The 20,186-nt window shown below is 39.6% G+C and overlaps 4 protein-coding genes across 11 annotated transcripts; all 4 read left to right on the forward strand.

The window, feature by feature from the left end:
• The first annotated feature begins 1,200 nt into the window (after window positions 1-1,200).
• On the forward strand, window positions 1,201-18,903 carry LOC132171766 (putative dolichyl-diphosphooligosaccharide--protein glycosyltransferase subunit 3B). Of its 6 annotated transcripts, none has more exons than XM_088512028.1 (2): window positions 1,201-2,280; window positions 18,831-18,903. In XM_088512028.1, exon 1 carries the CDS (start codon window positions 1,244-1,246, stop codon window positions 2,264-2,266), a length of 1,023 nt encoding a protein of 340 aa, XP_088368154.1. In that variant the 5' UTR covers window positions 1,201-1,243; the 3' UTR covers window positions 2,267-2,280; window positions 18,831-18,903. The 6 variants fall into 6 exon arrangements, with proteins under 6 accessions (XP_088368154.1, XP_059439146.1, XP_059439147.1 ...); XM_059583163.2 differs by lacking the exon at window positions 18,831-18,903 and adding an exon at window positions 11,213-11,541; XM_059583164.2 differs by lacking the exon at window positions 18,831-18,903 and adding an exon at window positions 4,440-4,490.
• On the forward strand, window positions 5,114-6,025 carry LOC132171764 (pentatricopeptide repeat-containing protein At4g21170-like). Its single transcript, XM_088512033.1, has one exon. The coding sequence runs from the start codon at window positions 5,200-5,202 to the stop codon at window positions 5,809-5,811; it is 612 nt and encodes a 203-aa protein (XP_088368159.1). The 5' UTR covers window positions 5,114-5,199; the 3' UTR covers window positions 5,812-6,025.
• Window positions 12,182-18,918, forward strand: LOC132171765 (putative dolichyl-diphosphooligosaccharide--protein glycosyltransferase subunit 3B). 3 transcript variants are annotated; one of them, XM_059583161.2, is made up of 2 exons: window positions 12,182-13,289; window positions 18,831-18,918. In XM_059583161.2, exon 1 carries the CDS (start codon window positions 12,253-12,255, stop codon window positions 13,273-13,275), a length of 1,023 nt encoding a protein of 340 aa, XP_059439144.2. In that variant the 5' UTR covers window positions 12,182-12,252; the 3' UTR covers window positions 13,276-13,289; window positions 18,831-18,918. The 3 variants fall into 3 exon arrangements, with proteins under 3 accessions (XP_059439144.2, XP_088368123.1, XP_088368131.1); XM_088511997.1 differs by lacking the exon at window positions 18,831-18,918 and adding an exon at window positions 13,456-13,941; XM_088512005.1 differs by lacking the exon at window positions 18,831-18,918 and adding an exon at window positions 13,497-13,940.
• On the forward strand, window positions 17,683-19,107 carry NTL (NTF2-like protein). The gene is made up of 2 exons (XM_059580991.2): window positions 17,683-18,027; window positions 18,831-19,107. The coding sequence occupies exons 1-2, from the start codon at window positions 17,725-17,727 to the stop codon at window positions 18,903-18,905; spliced, it is 378 nt and encodes a 125-aa protein (XP_059436974.2). The 5' UTR covers window positions 17,683-17,724; the 3' UTR covers window positions 18,906-19,107.
• The last annotated feature ends 1,079 nt before the right edge of the window (window positions 19,108-20,186 follow it).

A 20,186-nucleotide genomic window follows, 5' to 3' on the forward strand; every position in this document is an offset into this window, starting at 1 on the left:
AATATACTAGAAGCTCATAACCATAGGAATTAGAAAAAACACAAAAAAAAAAAAAAAAAACATCACAAATTATATTCTTTGTTTTTATTTATTTTGTCTAATTTTTGGATGTTGAGACTAGATTATGGATACTTGTAAAACACAAAACTTGAGTGGTATTTGTCCGCACATATGCGGATAATATATATGATATCCGCCCGCTTGAAATTAGGGGTTTAAAATTCACACGTAACCCATGAGACGGGCAAATGCAGAGCAATTTTTAACCGCTTACTTGAACACCATTATATGTATAAATCATTTACATGTAGAGTTCTTAACATAACTTTACAATATAATTTTGGAAGTTCTAATCAATATTTTCTAATTGAATGGTTCTTGTTGGTACATGTGAATGTAAAATGTGAAATGACACTTGAAAATGCTTATTAGTATTTGATTTAACCGTATTTACAGCCTTAATAGCAGGCTAAATAAGTGAGGAACAGGATTCTCTCTAGTCCATTATGGACTGGAGAATATCCAGTTCATGACTAGGATTTCATCTCAAAAATTTTATGACCACAAATGTGATACATATCCCACTAATAAAAATAATAATAAAATATTATTTTAAATTAAAAAAAAAATTAAAAAAAATTTAAGAAAAAAAGAAAAAGAAAAAAGAAGGGTGGTCGGCCACCCCCCCCATTTTGGGTAAGGGGTGGCTTGAGCCACCCCCAATGGCCGGCCAAGGGGTGGCCGAACCACCCCCATGGCCTATGGGGTGGTTTGGCCACCCCCATCTTGCAAAAAGGGGGTGCCTCAACCACCCCAATGGCCTATGGGGTGGTTTGGCCACCCCAATGGCCTATGGGGTGGTTTGGCCACCCCATCTTGCAAAAAGGGGGTGGCTCGGCCACCCCCATAGGCCAATAGGGGTGGTTCGGCCACCCCTTGGCCGGCCATTGGGGGTGGCTTGAGCCTTGAGCCACCCCTTCTTTTTTTTTTCTTTTTTTTTTTATTAATTTAAAATAATATTTTATTATTATTTTTATTAATGGGATATGTGATCCATTTGTGGTTATAAGATTTCTGAGATGAAATCTTAGTCATAAACTGGATATTCTCCCGTTCATAATGGACCGGAGACGATCCTATTTTTCAGGTCTCCCCCCAACTACACAAAACAACCCCCCCCCTCTCTCTCTCTCTCTCTCTCTCTCTCTCTCTCTCTCTCTCTCCGAGACCCCAAAAACCAAAAATGGCTCCCCGTCTCTTCCTCCTCATCGCCGTGTTTTCCCTCACCCTCTTCTCCGTCTCGGTCAGGTCCTCCGACTCGGACCTTGTATCAGAACTCCTGGCCCTCCAGTCCGACTCCAAATCGGGCGTTATCCACCTCGACGACCACTCCGTCTCGCGCTTCCTGACCTCGCCCAAGACCCCCAGGCCCTACTCCCTGTTCGTCTTCTTCGACGTGGCCCAACTCCACGACAAGGCCGAGCTCCAGCTGAAGACCCTCCATGCCGAGTTCTCGCTCCTCGCCAAATCCTTCATCACAAACAACCAAGACCCCGATTCCTCCTCCCACGGCAAGCTCTTCTTCTGCGATCTTGAGTTCAAGGAGTCCCAGTCCACCTTCGCGCTCTTCGGCGTCAATTCCCTCCCTCACATCAGCCTCATCGGCCCGAATCAGACCCCGAAACAGTCCGATCAGATGGACCAGGGAGACTTCTCCAGGATTGCCGAGTCGATGTCCCATTTCGTCGAGTCCAAGACCAATCTCGTCGTTGGCCCGATCCACCGCCCACCGTTTCTCTCGAAGAAGCAATTGGCGTTGGTCATTGTGGGTATTCTCATTTGGATTCCATTTGCTGTGAAGAAGATTGTGATGGGTGAGACTCCGCTCCACGACCCGAAACTCTGGCTGGTGGGTTCGGTGTTCGTCTACTTCTTCAGCGTCTCGGGCGCGATGCACAACATCATTCGGAAGATGCCCATGTTCCTGGCGGACCGGAACGTCCCGAACAAGCTGGTATTCTTTTACCAGGGCTCGGGAGTGCAGCTCGGGGCGGAGGGGTTCGCGGTCGGGTTCTTGTACACGATTGTGGGTCTGTTGCTGGCGTTCATGACGCGTGTGCTCGTGAAGGTGAAGAATGTGAACGTGCAGATGGCGGTGATGATTGTTTCGCTGTTCGTTTCGTTTTGGGCGGTCAAGAAGGTGGTCTATTTGGATAATTGGAAGACTGGTTATGGGATCCACGGATTTTGGCCTCCAAGTTGGTAATAAGCTACAAAAAGGTAATGACTTTTTTGGGTTATTAGATTGTTACTTATAAAAGGTGATGATAATCGAGACAATGTAGATTGTTACTTATAAAATTTTTGGTTGAAAACCATTTGGTAGATCAATTTCGAAATGTTGATTGCAGGTTTTGCTTTATAATATAATCTTCGCCATGTTTGCTTTGGAAGAATTACGTTAGGGAGCACTTGAGGTGGGAGTGGACCAATTGGCTAAATGCTCAGAGGCTAGATAGGTTAGGGAAGTCTAACAGTGGTTTTTCGGGTTGGATGGAACAATGGCGACATCGCTATCACGACATTCCCTCTGGTCTTGTTTACTTGGCCTTCTACTATTATTATTATTCTTATTATTATTATTATGAGCTACCAATTTCAACATAAAGATTTTTAGTTTTTCATTTTTTTTTTTAAATATTCATACTTTTTCTTATATCAATTAATTTTTGTTACAATATCGGACCAAAATTTTTTAACAAACACACCTTAAAAATTGCTAAGAGTATTCTTAGTAGCTATCCAGCCATTTTACCTATATTTAAAGATTCAAACTATTTTTTACTTCCCTACCTACAAAAATTCTACAATAGCTTTCCTTTATTATTAAAATATTATTTTCATTTTCATTAAAATAATATTTTCTTTTATTCTAAAAACATTTTTCTTTTTCATCTCTCATCTCCGTCTTCTTTCCCTGGTCATATCTCCCGGACCGTGATTCACACAACGCTGGCATGCCAGGCAAAATTTTTTTTTTTTTTTTTTAAATTTTTAAATATTAAAAAAAAAAAAATTGCCCGTTCTTTTCTTTCCCCCAGCCGCATCTCTCTCCCTTTCTAGATCTCAATGATCTCACTCTCTACCTCACTTTCCCCCAATAGATTCTTGCTCACGAAGACAGAAATGGAGAATTTTTGCTATGCCGAATGGTTATCCTCTTTATATTCTTATCCGCTCAATCATTATCTGCAGCGAAACCAGCGTTAGAAAATAGAGAGAAAACGTGAGAGTGAGGGAGGGAGAGAGAGAGAGTTATGGGTATTTGATTGTGATGGGGTTGATTCTCTGGGTATTTTTATTTGGGTAATCAATTGTGTTCTTGATGATTTTTGATTGGGTTGTTGTGGAGCTTGTGGTTGAGTTCTTGTTGAGTTTTGGAACGATTTAAGTTGTTTGGGGATGATTGATTTTGTGGGTTTTATTTGTTGTTAATTTTGGGTGTAAATCCTTTGAGTGGTCGTGAGAGTGAAGATGGAGTATTGAAGATGGAGATTTGGTTTCTTGAGGGCAAAAATCAACTGGGTTTCTATTTAATTTTGCTCTACTTGAACCAGATGAAGTGCATAAGTGCAGAAGATTGCTCTAAGTTGTTCTTTTTATTGTGAGAAAATGGCTTTGTGTCCAGATAAAGTGCAGAAGAAGAAGAGGGCGGAGAAGAAAAATGGAGAAATATAATGGAGATGACTGCGTGAAAAGATGTGAGAGGAGAGAGAGTGTTTTTTTTATGATTATAATAATAACAAGGATCGCCACAGTTGAACATTGGGTTCAACCTTGGCAGCTGATGGTTTAAGGAACGGAAATCTGCTGTGAGATTTTTTTTTAGTTTTTAGACATATTTTCTAAACTTAGAAAATAAACTCCCTTATAAGAAGTCTGTTAAAAATGCTCCAAGGACAGCAACAACAACAGCTATGTGGGGAGAAATGGGAATGATAACGTCAAAGTGTGCCAAGCTGAAGTGGTTTCTAACCATATTTTTGTATTGTTTGTCAAGTGGTATGGATTTTAAGAGTGATATTATTGTGGATCAATTGGTTTCTTGTATATCAAATTAGACTAAAACAATGTCTAGATGAGCCATGCTAGTCTTTATTTTACTTTTGAATAAACCGTAAGTAAAGTTCTTTTTATTGTTGCTAGCTTGCGGATTCTCTGCTTTTCACAAAGCAGTCCAATCCCCATTCCCCATCTATTATAATGTCAAATTATAAAAATACTTTGACAAAATAAAAAAATTTTGATTACTTGCAGCTACCTTCAAGGAGATACCTTACATTGGTTAAAGCAATGGAAAAAATTAGAAGAAAGTAACATGCAAAAAAATTATATTACTTTATAAAATCTTCACATTGAGAGTTTTTTTGGTGATACAGGCTGGGGTTGAACCTTTGAGTGGGCCGACATTAGATGGGTTGGACAACTAGAGCCCAGACCTGAGCTTTGGTTGACCAGTCATACATACCCAACCCAACTCACTCACCTTGACAGCATCATCTTGAGTCCTTGACAATCTCAGTTGAAGCCACATGAGAAAAAATTTTCTTAGCGAGAACCCAAATGCTGCAGAAAGCTCACCATCTCCTCAAACCATTCTCAACTTCAACAACACCAACTTCTCTCACTTGGAGAAACCAAATCAAACAGAACCAGCTAGCCTCCCAAATCTCATCCACTCTGTTGCAAAGGCACAACTGGGTTCTTCTCCTCCAAAACCTCAAACTCTCCTCGAAATTAACCCCATCTCTCTTCCTCCAAATCCTCCATAAAACCCACACTAACCCTCAAACTCGCCTCGAAATTAACCCCATCTCTCTTCCTCCAAATCCTCCATAAAACCCACACTAACCCTCAAATCTCTCTCAACTTCTTCAATTGGGCAAAAACAAATCTTGGGTTTCAACCAGACCTCCAGTCCCACTGCAAAATCATTAACTTTCACTTGCGTCGGGTCTTGTCCAACCCGTGAAGCCACTTTTGGATTCCTTGATTCAGAGCCACCCTGCATCAGTGCTTGCACAGTGTCTGATTCGAGTTTGTAGAGGTACAGATTCTCAGTCTAATGCGTTAAGCTTTGTTATTGAATGTTATTCGCAAAAGGGTTTGTTCGTGGAGGGGTTAGAGGTGTTCGGGAAAATGAGAGGTCAGGGTTGTACCCCTTCAGTTCGTGCCTGCCATGCACTGCTTGAGGGTTTGCAGCAACAAAACGAGATTAAACTGGCTTGGTGTTTCTTTGGTGCTGTATTTCGTAGTGGGGTGTCGCTGAACCGGCCTATGTGGTCAGTGTTTGCTCAGATTTTGTGTAAAAATGAGAAATTTGAGAGAGTTGCTAGATTGCTAGATTTTGGTATTCATAACTCTGTGATTTATAATCTTGTCATTGATTATTATAGCAAAGGTGGGGATTTTGGAGCTGCATTTGATGCCTTGAATCAGATGTGTGATAGGAAAATTGAACCAGGTTTTACTACTTATAGCTCAGTTCTTGATGGGGATTGTAAATATGAAAAAGCTGAAGTCATTGAGAGCATCATGAGCATTATGGTGGAGAAGGAGCTGCTTCCGAAGACACCTTTATCTAAATATGATTTGGTAGTTCAGAAGCTTAGTGATCTGGGTAAGACTTATGCTGCAGAGATGTTCTTTAGGAGAGCTTGTGATGAGAAGATTGAATTACAGGATGCTATAACAGCAGCTCATCATCAACGGATTACTCTTTCTTATCCTACATACGTGTATATAAGTTAGTTTAGTTTGTTATATCAGCTAGTTAGTTATGTAAGTTGAAACTGTTATGTTAGTTATGTTGTTAGCCTATACTCTGGTAGTTGAGTTGTAAAACAGAGTAAATAAACTCATGTATTGCTTTGTATTTTGGCAAGTTAATTAGAACAGTTTTGTCTTCAATCTCTTTCTTTCTTTACAATTTGATATGGTATCAGAGCCTTTCACTTTGTGAAAGTTTAGTTCATCAATGTCGATCTCAGTTTCCTCGATTCCTGAAGCCATTCCCCTTTCTTCTTCTCATTGATTACCTTTCTCTCTCAATGACAATGCCTCTATTCATTACTATCTGCATAATGGTGATAATCCAGGGCTATTGTTGGTTCCTCAACCATTAACTGGTGAGAACTATAACACTTGGAGCTGATCCATGACCATGGCTCTCTCTGCGAAGAACAAGTTGCAGTTCGTTGATGGAACTCTTCCTCACTCATCCACTCTGAATGAATCTGAGTTCAGAGCCTGAAAGAGGTGCAATGATACAATATCTTCATGGATTGTTAACATCGTATCGAAGGACATTGCTACCAGTATAATCTACATCAATAATTGCCAGGATATGTGGTTGAGTCTGAAGCAGATTAAAACAGACCACAAGCCTTCCAGCTTCAGAAAGTTATCTCTAGCTTATCGCAGGATAGCATGTCTGTAAGCTCTTACTTTACTCGTCTCAAATCTTTTTGTGATGAATTTAACAACTATAAGTCCTTTTCTCCATGTACTTGTGTTCCTGCATGTTCTTGTGGTAGCCTAAAATCTGTCCAAACATTTTTTGATCAACAGTACGTTTTTCAATTTTTAATGGGGCTCAATGAGTCTTTTGCTCACATCAGAGGTCAAATCCTCTTGATGGATCCACTTCCTCCAATTAACAAAGTGTTTTCACTAGTTGTTCAAGAAGAAAGTCAAAGACAAATCTTCATAAGATCTATGACTTCAAACCCTGTAGCCTTCATAACCAAATCTGTCCCCACATAGCAGAATAGGTTTCCTAGGCAGATGACTCGAAAGGATAAGCCAGTCTGTACTCATTGTGGTACTTCTGGACATACAATTGATAAATGCTACAAACTGCATGGCTTCCCCCCTGGATTCAAATTCACAAAGAGGCCTTCTTTTTCTCCAATTTCAAGTGTGAACTATGCTGCTCAGAATCATGGAGAAAATTTTCCTGCAACTCCACAAGTTCCTCAGCTGCCAATTACTGTAGAACAGTGTCAAAGGCTTCTAGAATTCTTGCAGACTAATCCTCATCAAGCTTCCACCAATCAAGTAGGTTCTTTACCTGCTACTCAAGACCACCTCTTCTCTCAGGTGTCAGGTAATGCCCTTGCCCTCAATGTTAAGCATTCTGTTTTTCATTCAAACCTCAACTTGCCTAAACTCAAACCAAATCCGACAGATGCTCCTTGGATCATTGATACAGGAGCTACTGATCACATGGTTAATTGTGTTTCTTTGTTTACAACAATTACATCTACTATATCCACATCTGTCAAACTACCTAATGGTGGCTTAGTTTCTGTTACACACATAGGCACGGTTAGAATTTCAGAACATTTCATTTTAACCAATGTCTTATGTGTACCATCTTTTTCATGCAATCTCATTTCTGCAAAAAGCTCATCAAACACCATGGTTGCTGCCTCATTTTTATTAACTCTTATTGTTTCATACAGAATCTGATCACTTGGAAAACGATTGGAGTGGGTGAGGAAAAAGAAGGTTTGTTCCATTTGATACAACCTGCAAGCAAGCTTTTTGCAAACCATGGTGTTAATTTTGCTATTCTCAAAAATCCTTCAACAGACCTATGGCATTTTAGGCTAGGTCATTTGTCTAATTCTAAAATAAACATGTTGCACAATTTAGTTGCTTTCATTTTTGTTGATTCAAATAAAATTTGTACTATTTGCCCTTTGGCAAAACAGAAAAAACTTCATTTTCCTATTAGTAATAAAACTTCAAATGCTCATTTTGATCTCATTCATGTTGACATTTGGGGTCCCTTTTCTCAGCAATTCACAAATGGATCACATTATTTTCTTACTATTGTGGATGATTTCAGTAGATATACTTGAATTCATCTCATGCATCAAAAGTCCCAAGCTAGGTCTTTTATTCGATCTTTCTTTAAACTTGTAGCAACTTAGTTTAATCTCAAGATTAAAATCTTGAGATCTAATAATGGTGCAGAATTTTACATGGAAAATTTTTTCTCTTCTCAAGGTACTCTACATCAACTTAGTTGTGTAGAGACACCTCAACAAAATTCCATTGTTGAAAGAAAACACCAACATTTACTCAATGTTGCTAGGGCTTTAAGGTTTCAATCTCATTTGCCTCTTTCTTTTTGGGCAGATTGTGTCTTAACAGCAGTTCATTTGATTAATAGGATTCCATCTCCTTTGTTGTCTAATAAATCTCCATTTGAATTGCTGTTTTCTGAGCTTCCTTCTTATTCTCATCTAAAGGTTTTTGGTTGTCTAGCTTTTGCCTCCACCTTATCTCGAGATAGACACAAATTCCATCCTAGAGCTATTGCATGTGTTTTCCTAGGTTATCCTCATGGTATGAAAGGATATAAACTTTTAAACATTCATACCAATTCTGTTTTCGTATCTAGAAATGTGGTCTTTCATGAACATGTTTTTCCTTTTGCATCAAAAATATTTTCTTTCCATTCAGATGTTCATTCAAATGATGCAATCAATAATTCTCCTTGGTTCACTAATCTTCCCTATATCAGTGATGATACTTGTCACCATTCATCTCCTATTGCAGAAGATCAGTTGCATGATGATCACTCCACTCATGACATAGTTTCTCATGATCATCATTTATCTTCTCCCAACATTAGTCATCAATCAGATTCTATAGCAGAATCATCTATCATCCTAACCAAAACCCTTAGGAAATCAAGCCGCACTAGGCAAGCTCCTAGTTACTTGCAGAATTATCATTGTCAACTTGCTTCTTCCAATTCCACTTCATCTGATTCTATGGTTGGATTTTTTGATGACACTGTAATTGATAATGTTAATGCAGGTACCCATATTCCCTTTCTTCTGTTTTGAACTATGGCCATCTTTCCCCTTCTCATAAAGCATTCAGTTTATCTCTTATTTCCCACAAAAAACCAAAATTCTTTCATCAAGCTGCTAAGTTACCTGAATGGCGTGAAGCTATGCAAGCAGATCTTGATGCTTTGCAAGTAAACAACACATGGGTGTTAACCTCTCTACCCTCTGGTAAGAAAGCTATTGGTTGCAAGTGGGTGTATAAAACAAAGCTCAAGGCTGATGGCAGTATAGAGAGACACAAGGCTAGGTTGGTGGCAAAAGGGTATACTCAGAGTGAGGGTTTAGATTATCATGAAACATTTTCCCATGTTGCCAAACTTACTATTGTTAGATGTCTTTTAGCCATTGCAGCAGCTAACAATTGGTTCCTTCACCAATTGGACGTCAACAATGCATTTCTCCATGGAGATCTTGATGAAGAGGTGTACATGGCTGTTCCACCTGGTTTTTCCATTAAGGGGGAGCCACAGGTGTGTTAATTGACAAAGTCTCTATATGGATTGAAGCAAGCCTCTCGCCAGTGGTTTTCTAAGTTCTCCAATACACTGGTTCCTCAAGGCTTCATTTAGTCTAAAGCTGATTATAGTCTTTTCACCAGAACTGAGGGTTCGGTTTTTATTGCCCTTTTGGTTTATGTAGATGATATTGTCTTGGCTAGTAACAACTCTGCAGCCATCAAACAGTTTACTTCTTCTCTCAATGAGAAATTTAAACTTAAAGACTTGGGGAAGTTGAAGTTTTTTCTTGGCTTAGAGGTAGCTAGATCAGACAAAGGAATCTCTTTATCTCAAAGGAACTATGTGTTGGAGATCCTTCAAGATTCTGGTTTATTGGCTTCTAAACCATCTAAATTCCCTATGGAACAGAACCTCAAACTTTCTAAGGATGCTGGTTCCTTATTGGCAGATCCAACTAGCTACAGACGTCTCATTGGCAGATTGATTTACCTCACAATCACACGTCCTACCTCACAATCACACGTCCTGATTTAGCTTATGTGGTTCATACTCTCAGTCAGTTCATGGATCAACCCTAGCAGCCTCATTTAGATGCTGCTCAAAGGGTGTTAAGGTACTTAAAGGCTTCTCCTGGTCAAGGGTTATTCTTTCCTTCTTCATCAGATTTTCATGTAAAAGCTTTTTGTGATGCTGATTGGGATGGCTGCTTGGACTCTCGAAGGGCCATCACTGGTTATTGTATTTTTATTGGTGATGCCTTAGTTTCGTGGAAGTCAAAGAAACAACAGACGATCTCTAGATCATCTACTAAGCCTGAGTATAGGGCTATAGCATCCACTTGCTGTGAGGTTACCTGACTATTCAGTTTACTCAAGGATTTACAAATCCTTCATCCACAGCCTGCAGCTCTTTTCTGCGACAGCAAGACTGCAATTCATATTGCAGCCAATCCAGTATACCATGAATGCACCAAGCACATAGAAATCGACTGTCACCTTGTCAGGGAAAAGATTCAACAAGGTCTTTACTTTACATGTTTCTTTTGCTACCAACTTAGCTGATATATTTACCAAGCCTCTTGGTTTTGCACAATTTAGTGCTTTGCTGTCCAAGATGAACGTACTCAATATTTTTCATCTTGAGGGGGAGTAACAACAGCTCATCATCAACATATTACTCTTTCTTATCTTACATACGTGTATATAAGTTAATTTAGTTTGTTATATCAGGTAGTTAGTTATGTAAGTTGAAACTGTTATGTTAGTTATGTTGTTAGCCTATACTCTGTTAGTTGAGTTGTAAAACAGAGTAAACTCATGTATTGCTTTGTATTTTGGCAAGTTAGTGAGAACAGTTTTGTCTTCAATCTCTTTCTTTCTTTACAATTTGATATGGTACTTATGGGTGTATATTAAGGGCATTGTCCAAGGAAGGGAGAGCGAAGGATCGTTCAATCTCGGAAAGGGTTCTTACAGTGAGTGATAGTAGTTATAACGCATTTGTAAATGTTCTTCGTAAGGAAGATCAGTTCGAGGAGGATTGTGAATTGTTAAGGGATGCCCTAAGAAGAGGAAGCAGTCGATGTGAATCAGCATTGTCTGAATTCATAGCATCACACTGTAGGAAAGGTTGATGGAGAGAAGCAGAGGATTTGTTGAATGTGATTCTAGAGAAAGGGTTAGTGCCGGATTCGTCTTGTTGTTGCTCCTTGGTGGTGCATTACTGTTCCAACAGACGCATTGATTCAGCCATTGCATTGCATAATAAGATGGAAAGATGGAATATTACTTTGGATGTAGCAACTTATAATGTACTTCTCGATAGGCTTGTTGCAGGGAGGACGATTGAAGAAGCCGTCAGAGTGTTGATTACATGAGAAGAATGAATTTGGTGAGCAGTGCAAGTTTTACAAGCATGATTCGTGGGCTTTGTCGCGTAAAGGAACTCAGAAAAGCCATGAAAATTCATGACGAGATGTTGAGCATGGGGCTTAAACCTGATCAAGGAACATATAAGCGGTTGATTTTTGTGTTTAAGTAACAGATTGTTGTGTTTGACAAGAGTCCATTTTGGCTTTAACCATCTCTTGTAAATTGGCCGGCATGATCAGGCCATGTACTGCACCTTTTGATGCGCGATACAAAGAAGCTTTAAGTTTGTAAACCTAGACTTCCTAGTGACAAAAGAAAATGAAAAATTTCCCCCATCTTTATTTGCCCATGTTTGCACTACCAATTACCAAGTAATGTGAATGTTACCTCTTGCTCGATATCATAATCATCATGGCGGAGCCAAGAAAGAGCCAAACATGAACGAGAAATATACTAGAAGCTCGTAACCATAGGAATTAGAAAAAAAACATCACAAATTATATTCTTTGTTTTTATTTATTTCGTCTAATTTTTGGATGTTGAGACTAGATTATGGATACTTGTAAAACACAAAACTTAAGTGGTATTTGTCTGCATATGTGCGGAAAATATATATGATATCCGCCCGCTTGAAATTAGGGGTTGAAAATTCACACATAACCCATGAGACGGGCAAATGCAGAGCAATTTTTAACCGCTTACTTAAACACCATTATATGTATAAATCATTTACCTGTAGAGTTCTTAACATAACTTTACAAAATAATTTTGGAAGTTCTAATCAATATTTTCTAATTGAATGGTTCTTGTTGGTACAAGTGAATGTAAAATGTGAAATGACACTTGAAAATGCTTAGTAGTGTTTGATTTCCCACAAATATAATCGTATTTACAGCCTTAATAGCAGGCTAAATAAGTCAAGGTCTCCCCCAACTACACAAAACAAAACCCCCCCTCTCTCTCTCTCGCTCTCCGAGACCCCAAAAACCAAAAATGGCTCTCCGTCTCTTCCTCCTCATCGCCGTGTTTTCCCTCACCCTCTTCTCCGTCTCGGTCAGGTCCTTCGACTCGGACCTTGTATCAGAACTCCTGGCCCTCCAGTCCCACTCCAAATCGGGCGTTATCCACCTCGACGACCGCTCCGTCTCGCGCTTCCTGACCTCGCCCAAGACCCCCAGGCCCTACTCCCTGCTCGTCTTCTTCGATGCGACCCAACTCCACGACAAGGCCGAGCTCCAGCTGAAGACCCTCCATGCCGAGTTCTCGCTCCTCGCCAAATCCTTCATCACAAACAACCAAGACCCCGATTCCTCCTCCCACGGCAAGCTCTTCTTCTGCGACCTTGAGTTCAAGGAGTCCCAGTCCAGCTTCGCGCTCTTCGGCGTCAATTCCCTCCCTCACATCAAGCTCATCGGCCCGAATCAGACCCCGAAACAGTCCGATCAGATGGACCAGGGAGACTTCTCCAGGCTTGCCGAGTCGATGTCCCATTTCGTCGAGTCCAAGACCAATCTCGTCGTCGGCCCGATCCACCGCCCACCGTTTCTCTCGAAGAAGCAATTGGCGTTGGTCATTGTGGGTATTCTCATTTGGATTCCATTTGCTGTGAAGAAGATTGTGATGGGTGAGACTCTGCTCCACGACCCGAAACTCTGGCTGGCGGGTTCGGTGTTCGTCTACTTCTTCAGCGTCTCGGGCGCGATGCACAACATCATTCGGAAGATGCCCATGTTCCTGGCGGACCGGAACGACCCAAACAAGCTGGTATTCTTCTACCAGGGCTCGGGAATGCAGCTCGGGGCGGAGGGGTTCGCGATCGGGTTCTTGTACACGATTGTGGGTCTGTTGCTGGCGTTCATGACGCGTGTTCTCGTGAAGGTGAAGAATGTGAACGTGCAGAGGGCGGTGATGATTGTTTCGCTGTTCGTTTCTTTTTGGGCGGTCAAGAAGGTGGTCTATTTGGATAATTGGAAGACTGGTTATGGGATCCATGGATTTTGGCCTTCAAGTTGGTAATAAGCTACAAAAAGGTAATGACTTTTTTGGGTTATTAGTGAAAAGTGGTTGAAGTCGGTGTTGGAATTTGATGTTTTAATGTAGAACTTTTGATGATAATCGAGACAATGTAGATTGTTACTTTTTAAAATTTTTGGTTGAAAACCATTTGGTAGATCAATTTCGTAATGTTGATTGCAGGTTTTGCTTTATAATAATCTTCACCATGTTTGCTTTGGAAGAATTACGCTAGGGAGCACTTGAGGTGGGAGTGGACCAATTGGCTAAATGCTCAGAGGCTAGATAGGTTAGGGAAGTCTAACAGTGGTTTATCGGGTTGGATGGAACAATGGCGATATTGCGTTTGGTAAAGTTGTTACTGTGAGATCCCTCCACGACGTCTAAAGTATGATAGATTGGTTATGCTGAGTTCCATCAATTTATAATTTGCATTTGACGATAATATAGTGATTTGTAGTGATAGCTATTTCTGAATATCATTTACCGTTGACATTGCTAGCTGCCATGCCCCCTCTTCATAACTCCGTCATTTTAATCTTGTTTTTTTAGTAGGCTGTTTATTCTGTTTGAGTGTCCTGGTTGTGATGGCATAAATGGTATTTGCCTATTTTTCCGGATGAGTCACTTGTCTATATTATTTATCCAAATACATTATGAAGGATCCTTATTTGGCTAGATATTTTTGTGTCCCCCAGTTGTTGACCAAGATCGATGTGCATAATCTGTGAAAGCGTCTCAAAAGCTGGTCATTCTTGAAATTCAATTTGCTGTAGAATAGTTATTAGTGTTTAATGGCGTTATTGAGGGCAAAAACCTAGAAAGGTCAGGTCACTTTGCTTGATGTGAATGTGTGGTTATTGCTGCTTGTTTTGGATATCAAATGGTCAGAAGAAAATTACCCAGACTCTTCGCTGTGACAGTGTGTGAATTATAGTGCTTCTTTGGAGTAAATTATGAGTTTTGAATAGCTTAGGTCATGGTCTTTTCATTTAGATGTGAAGTTATCTTTGTGCTACAGACCTCTAAGTTTTCATTGGACTATGCACCTGTCCATTTAAACTGGTTCCTTAAATTTAATCTTTGCTATTTGGTTGATAATTCACATTTAGGCATGCCTAGTTTCACCTGTCCAGTTTATACTGAGCCTGAATGAAAACTGTATATTAAAACAATTATATCTGGTCGTTAACAGGATGGTTTCACAACGTATGTGTGTGAGTCTGTGGTAAATTCAATTGTAGTAGTGATGGAATGGATAGGTAGTCCCTTCATCTATAGGTATCGTTTTGTTACTTCACCAACTTTTTTGGGTTCCTATGAAACTAACACTATGTTTGTAAGTTTCTAAGGAAAATGAATCATGGAACCAATAATACTTTATCCATTGTGAAAGAAAAGGGAATGAATGGATAGGTAGTCCTTCTTTGGGCAGTAAGCGGAAAACCTGAGGAGGGGTATGGTGTTCCTCACAAATCCTTTCCTTTCTTAAAAACTCCCAAACAAGAGAAAATACCAATTCCTACATTAGCTGTTGTTCCTCTCCTTTACTTTCCAGCCAAATCTCCTTTCCAAACACTCTGTAGGGGGATCCTTTTTCTGCTTTCGGTTTCTTATGTATATTCCGGTTTTGACCCCTACTTTTGTCATGATACGTATAGTAAGCTTGGAAACTGAATTCACATTTCTGAGTGTTCTGTGGGGAGTCAGCCTGAGAATAAGGTTCTGGGTAATTGCTTATGCATCTGAGTTTAAATTGCACTGTATATGGAATTTGATGTAGTGTCTTGAGTTAAGCTGAAGGACAAGCTTGGAAGAAAATTGGGACTCGATCTAGGTCACAGAAAAAGAGATGATTTCAGCTTTAACGCAGACAGTGCAAGAGGCTAACTCTTGGCTTAGGAACCCCCATTATAATTTGAGGGCAGGAAATTCTCCCTTATCTAGTTGATGCCCCATCTGATTCTTATTTATGTTACAATTTTATTTAAGCTCCTCAATAGTCTTGTAGTTTTCTTAATAGTATTATAGCCTTTTCCAGTGGAGGCTATAGCACTGTAAGGAACTTTATTGGATATCAAGGGAACTTTCCCGTCTCAAAGGTGTCTTACTTAATCTAGGCGGTCTTCTTATGGAAGGCCTTATTCCAAAATTTTCCCTAGTGTTCTGAGAATTGAGAAACAAGCCCTCCCTTCTAGCTTGTGTTTAGAAAAATATATTTTAAGGGTGGAGACCTTTTACTTAACAGACTTAGAAGGAAAGTCGATGTAGATTGATTGGATTACCTTTATATATTTAATAGATTGAGGTTCATGGTTGTAACACCCTGGTCCCATATTGGGTAGATAAGAAGAAGCCCACATAGAGTGTGTGGTTTATAAAGATAATCATGAGTGCTAAGTCCCATATTGTCTAGTTACTAGGTGAAACTGGGCTTTATAATGAAGTTTAGGGAAGCTCCAAATTGATTAGTTCTTTTGGGGTAATGGAGCAGATATGACTAGCGCTTTTCCTTGGGTCGGCATGATGTGGCCATGACGAGGACGTCAGGAATTTAAGAGGAGAAGTTTGTAACACCTCGGGCCCATATTGGGAAGAAAGCCCACATAAAGTAGGTGATTTATAAAGATAGTCATAGGTGCTAAGTCCTACATTGCCTAATTACTAGGTAAAACTGGGCTTTATAATGAATTCTAGGAAAACTCTAAATTGACTATTCTTTTTGGAGTAATATCACAGATGTAGTTAGTGCTTTTCCCTAGGTCGTTATAATGGTCACGTCATATTGGCCCGAACATGTTCTAGATCAAGTTTTCAATCTTCTTGTTGAAAAAGGTCATATATGAAGAGGAAATGCTAAAGGTTTTGTTTTGTCATTTTTAGTTTAATGATTTATTTGTTTGGATGGGTTTTAAAATTTCTTCTATTCACTGGAAGCATGACGCTTTAGTCAAAGGAGGTTAAAAGACCCTCAAGGAGACACTTTTTAGATCAGTAGGAAGATTTGATTTGAACTTGTTTTTATCATTTTGCAAGGTTTTTAATTCTTTTTCTGGGTTGAATTTTTCTTTTGGATGGCTGGTTATGATATGCTTTTAGGTAGAACAAATTGGAGTGAGAGACATTGCTAGCTGTTATGTGCCTTTATTTTTCTCCTTTTTTGGTAACCTTTTGTGCCTAGGAGGTACTAAGTCAAGACCCATAAGATGTTGCGTTCTTTATCAACTCCTCGCATGTTGGCTTGGTCTGAACTTATTGCAAACACAATAACTTAATAACTTGAGTATCAAAAACAAGAGGGGAGCCAAATAACTGAGAGAGTTGGGTTTTTCTCTTCTTTTCTTTTAGTATCTTTTTCTCTTTCAAACGAGGAACTTCAATCTGGATGGACATGCAATAAACTATGGATGATGGAGTAATTTTATTAGGAACTAGGTTTTTATCACGGCCTTCGTACAAAGGCCAGTGCTATTTTTATTCAGTTAAAAAAATGTACCGAATATCTGTGCTCCGACACGCCACTGATGGATCATGCCCGATGCCTATTCTTCTAGAGTTTTTTCTGCCTAATTATTGCAAGGATTCACGTATGCAAATACTGCAACCATGTATGTTTTGCATGTAGCAATTCAATAACATAGATCCATTGTCAGCTAATTAGTACCATGTTCCTAACCCTACATATTTGCAAATCTCTTATGGAGAGTTGCTAACGCTGAACGGCGTTACAAAATGTTTTTGACTTGAGAACATAAAACAAAAGACACAAAACAAAGCTGTTAACAAACATGGTTGGATTCCAGATCCGACAAACCAAAACTGACAAATCTCATTCATGTCCTTTTGGAGGCCGAGCCGATCATAGTAGTTTCCCTTTAGAAAAAAGGGTTAGAAAAAGGACATATTCCATTACTTTCGGCAAAAACTTGCAGAAGACCCACTAAACCAATACAACAGCGTTTCATTCTCAAACAGTTTGTGATCCCAATCTCTAAAGTCATTCACTTCTCTAACTTCTTGTTACGGCACGTGATCGGTAGAATATTTTTTCACATTCATAGAAGCTAGTGAAAAAAAAGGTTCATTTGGACGGCTAAAAAGGGCTTCCAAGTGAGGTGGCCTCAACCTACTTCAGCTTGATGCTTCTCCAAAGTCTTTGCGTATGGACACAGCGGTGTTGATTCCTCCACCATAGCTTTATGCAGTTACCTCACTACCCTCTTTCGTTTTATGCACCTTGTATGCATATAGGCAAAACCCAAGAGGGCATAGTAGTCATCTGGAGCTGATTGAGGGGGGACAAATCTAGTAACATCTTTCCCTTTTTGTGCCTTAGCCCACATGTCACGTACTTTATACCATTTCCCACATCCATTATATTAACAGGCCTCTGGAATTCGAGAGGGAGGAAAGAAGATTACAGAGATAGAGAGAGAGAGAGAGGGAGAGAATATGGAAGAACATGTAGAGATGGTGGGCAGGGCATTTGTGGATCATTACTACCACCTCTTCGACAATGAAAGAGCTTCTCTCCCTTCTCTCTACCAGCCAACCTCCATGCTGACCTTTGAAGGGCAGAAGATTGTCGGGGTTGATGACATATCTTCGAAGCTTAATCAGTTGTCGTTTGATCAATGCCGGCATGTTGTCAGTACTATTGATTCACAGCCCTCATCCTTCACCGGTGGCGTTGTTGTCTTCGTCAGCGGCAGCCTCCAGTTGCCGGGAGAGGAGCACCATCTGAGGTTTAGCCAGGTCATTTGTATCTCTCTCTCTAACACATAGCGCACACAAATTCTCATGAGGATGGATGTCGGCACACCCTCATAAAATCCACCAAGCGCTTTCATCTTTTCTGTTTATGGTAGAAAAAGGCATGCATTAATTAGGATGAGGGCTAACAATTTTTAACAAAATTTGAAAATTTGTCACAAACCCAACATAAAACTAGCAAGTTAGAATTGACGGGTCTAACCCATTTAATTAAATAAGTCAGGTTATAGATGACCTATATAGGCTTATAGTGATGCCTCAATACACAACATTTAAGCTTGTAATTTTTGACGTGATCTGCAAACTCGATACGAATTCAACATGAAATTAGCGGGTTAGGATTGAGGGGTTTCACCCGTTTAATTAAATGGGTTGGGTTAGGTTTAACCTATATAGTCTTATACACATACTTCGACTCGACACAATCTCAACCCGACACGCGAACATAAATTGCCTCCCCTAATTAGGATCCCCATTTTGTCTAATATAATTGTCTTATTGCACTGTAATAGAACAACCCATGTGAGAACCTGATCGAACCCCGCTTGGTCAAACAAGCTCTCACGTTCACACGCATGTATTCTAACAATATAGTGTTAGAAATATATCACATTTTACAATAACATTCATAATAACGCTTTTCTTTATGTTGGCTATGGGATTGTTTTTATGATCTCACCTTGATTAACTAGGCCACAACATATACAATAATTTGGAGATTTTTGCTCACTCCTACTGGAGTTTATTAGAAACTGACTTGACTTTGAAATGTTACAATGCTGCAGATGTTCCACTTGATTCCCACGCCACAAGGAAACTTCTTTGTGCAGAATGACATATTTCGCCTTAATTATGGTTAATTTGTTGTGATCTACTCTCTGGTGTTGTATTGAGGGAACAAATATGGTTCACAATTCTCTATTATTAATTTTCAGAGCCTTTTATATCATTGTTTTCTGGGTTGCAGGAATTGGATAACTTATTAACAAGTTCTCTGATCACCCAAATAGCAATGAAATTCTTCATTAAACCAAGTAAAATGACCAGATCCAGGTGACTGTGTATGGCCACCCTTCCTCTGTTTAGGATGGCCACTTAGCTTCTTCTACTCGTGCAAAAGTTAAATACATGTTTTGTGAAACTATTCCTATAATAAGATAAGAATATAATTTTATAAAAAGTGTTTCGTATTTTGACCCAATGGCCCCAAATGGCTCTTAAGACTTATGTACCGAAAAGTCACAGTTAAGCTACAATTCTCATTGGGCAACCTATAACTAAGTTGAGCCCATGAAGTTCGCCTACCAAAGGGCTTGTATGCTACAGGGCATGACGACTTGTTAGAAGGAACCAAGATCAATGAGCCAGGAAGAGGCCCGTTGGTTAAGCCTAAGGTCAATTTAGCTCAAAGACTAAGATGCACCTATATTTCGAAGGAACGCACTACGACCTATTTCCTTCTCTCAAGAGGTCAAATAACGGCCTTCTTAAGTAAAAAAAACCTCTCCCGATATTCATGAAAGGGCATGACCTCAACAACCATTGATTCTTTTAAGTGAATTTGAGTCGGAGGCCCTCAAACCCTAGCAAAGGAAGGCGGGAACAACCCCCCTATATATATATAATAAGGAGGGTGAAACACACTCATTTCTTACACGTTCACTTGGTTAATTTGCTTTCATTTCTATTTTCTGACTTAATCATCGAAGGTGGCTATGTTGGACCTTCAATGAATCTCTCTCATTGTTTGATCTATTTGCAACCTTCCGTTTGTACCTAACGTGCGCCAATGTATCAACATAGTTTTAAAAATATTTAAAATAAATCCAGAAAGCAAAACATTATATATTTTTCTGATTATGTGTATTGGTGTATGTCTTTACACTGAAATTTCTGAAAACCCAAGCCCAGTTCCTCGAGATTGTGCCCTCTCTATATAATTAAAAGTTGAAAAGATGTGGTATGTTCCCACTGTTTTTGTCCCTGAGGTTTGCTACAATGCATTCGATCTCCCACCCTACCATCTTCTCTCTTTAACATCTTGATTTTTTCAAAAAACAAAAAAAATTAACAGAGAGGAGATAGTTGGGGAGATGGGTGGGAGAATGCACAAAAGTCTTTGCCTTTTGTCCCATGTTCAT

This window comes from Corylus avellana, chromosome 1, assembly GCF_965113065.1.
Source record: "Corylus avellana chromosome 1, dhCorAvel1.hap1.2, whole genome shotgun sequence".
Taxonomy (NCBI): Eukaryota; Viridiplantae; Streptophyta; class Magnoliopsida; order Fagales; family Betulaceae; genus Corylus; species Corylus avellana.

What these genes read in the sequence shown, in the direction of transcription:
- LOC132171766 (XM_088512028.1), top strand. Translation starts at nt 1,244, where the DNA reads ATGGCTCCCCGTCTCTTCCTCCTCATCGCCGTGTTTTCCCTCACCCTC.
- LOC132171764 (XM_088512033.1), top strand. Translation starts at nt 5,200, where the DNA reads ATGAGAGGTCAGGGTTGTACCCCTTCAGTTCGTGCCTGCCATGCACTG.
- LOC132171765 (XM_059583161.2), top strand. Translation starts at nt 12,253, where the DNA reads ATGGCTCTCCGTCTCTTCCTCCTCATCGCCGTGTTTTCCCTCACCCTC.
- NTL (XM_059580991.2), top strand. Translation starts at nt 17,725, where the DNA reads ATGGAAGAACATGTAGAGATGGTGGGCAGGGCATTTGTGGATCATTAC. An exon ending in ACCATCTGAGGTTTAGCCAG is followed by an intron (nt 18,028 to 18,830) that starts GTCATTTGTATC and finishes ACAATGCTGCAG; the next exon opens with ATGTTCCACTTGATTCCCAC.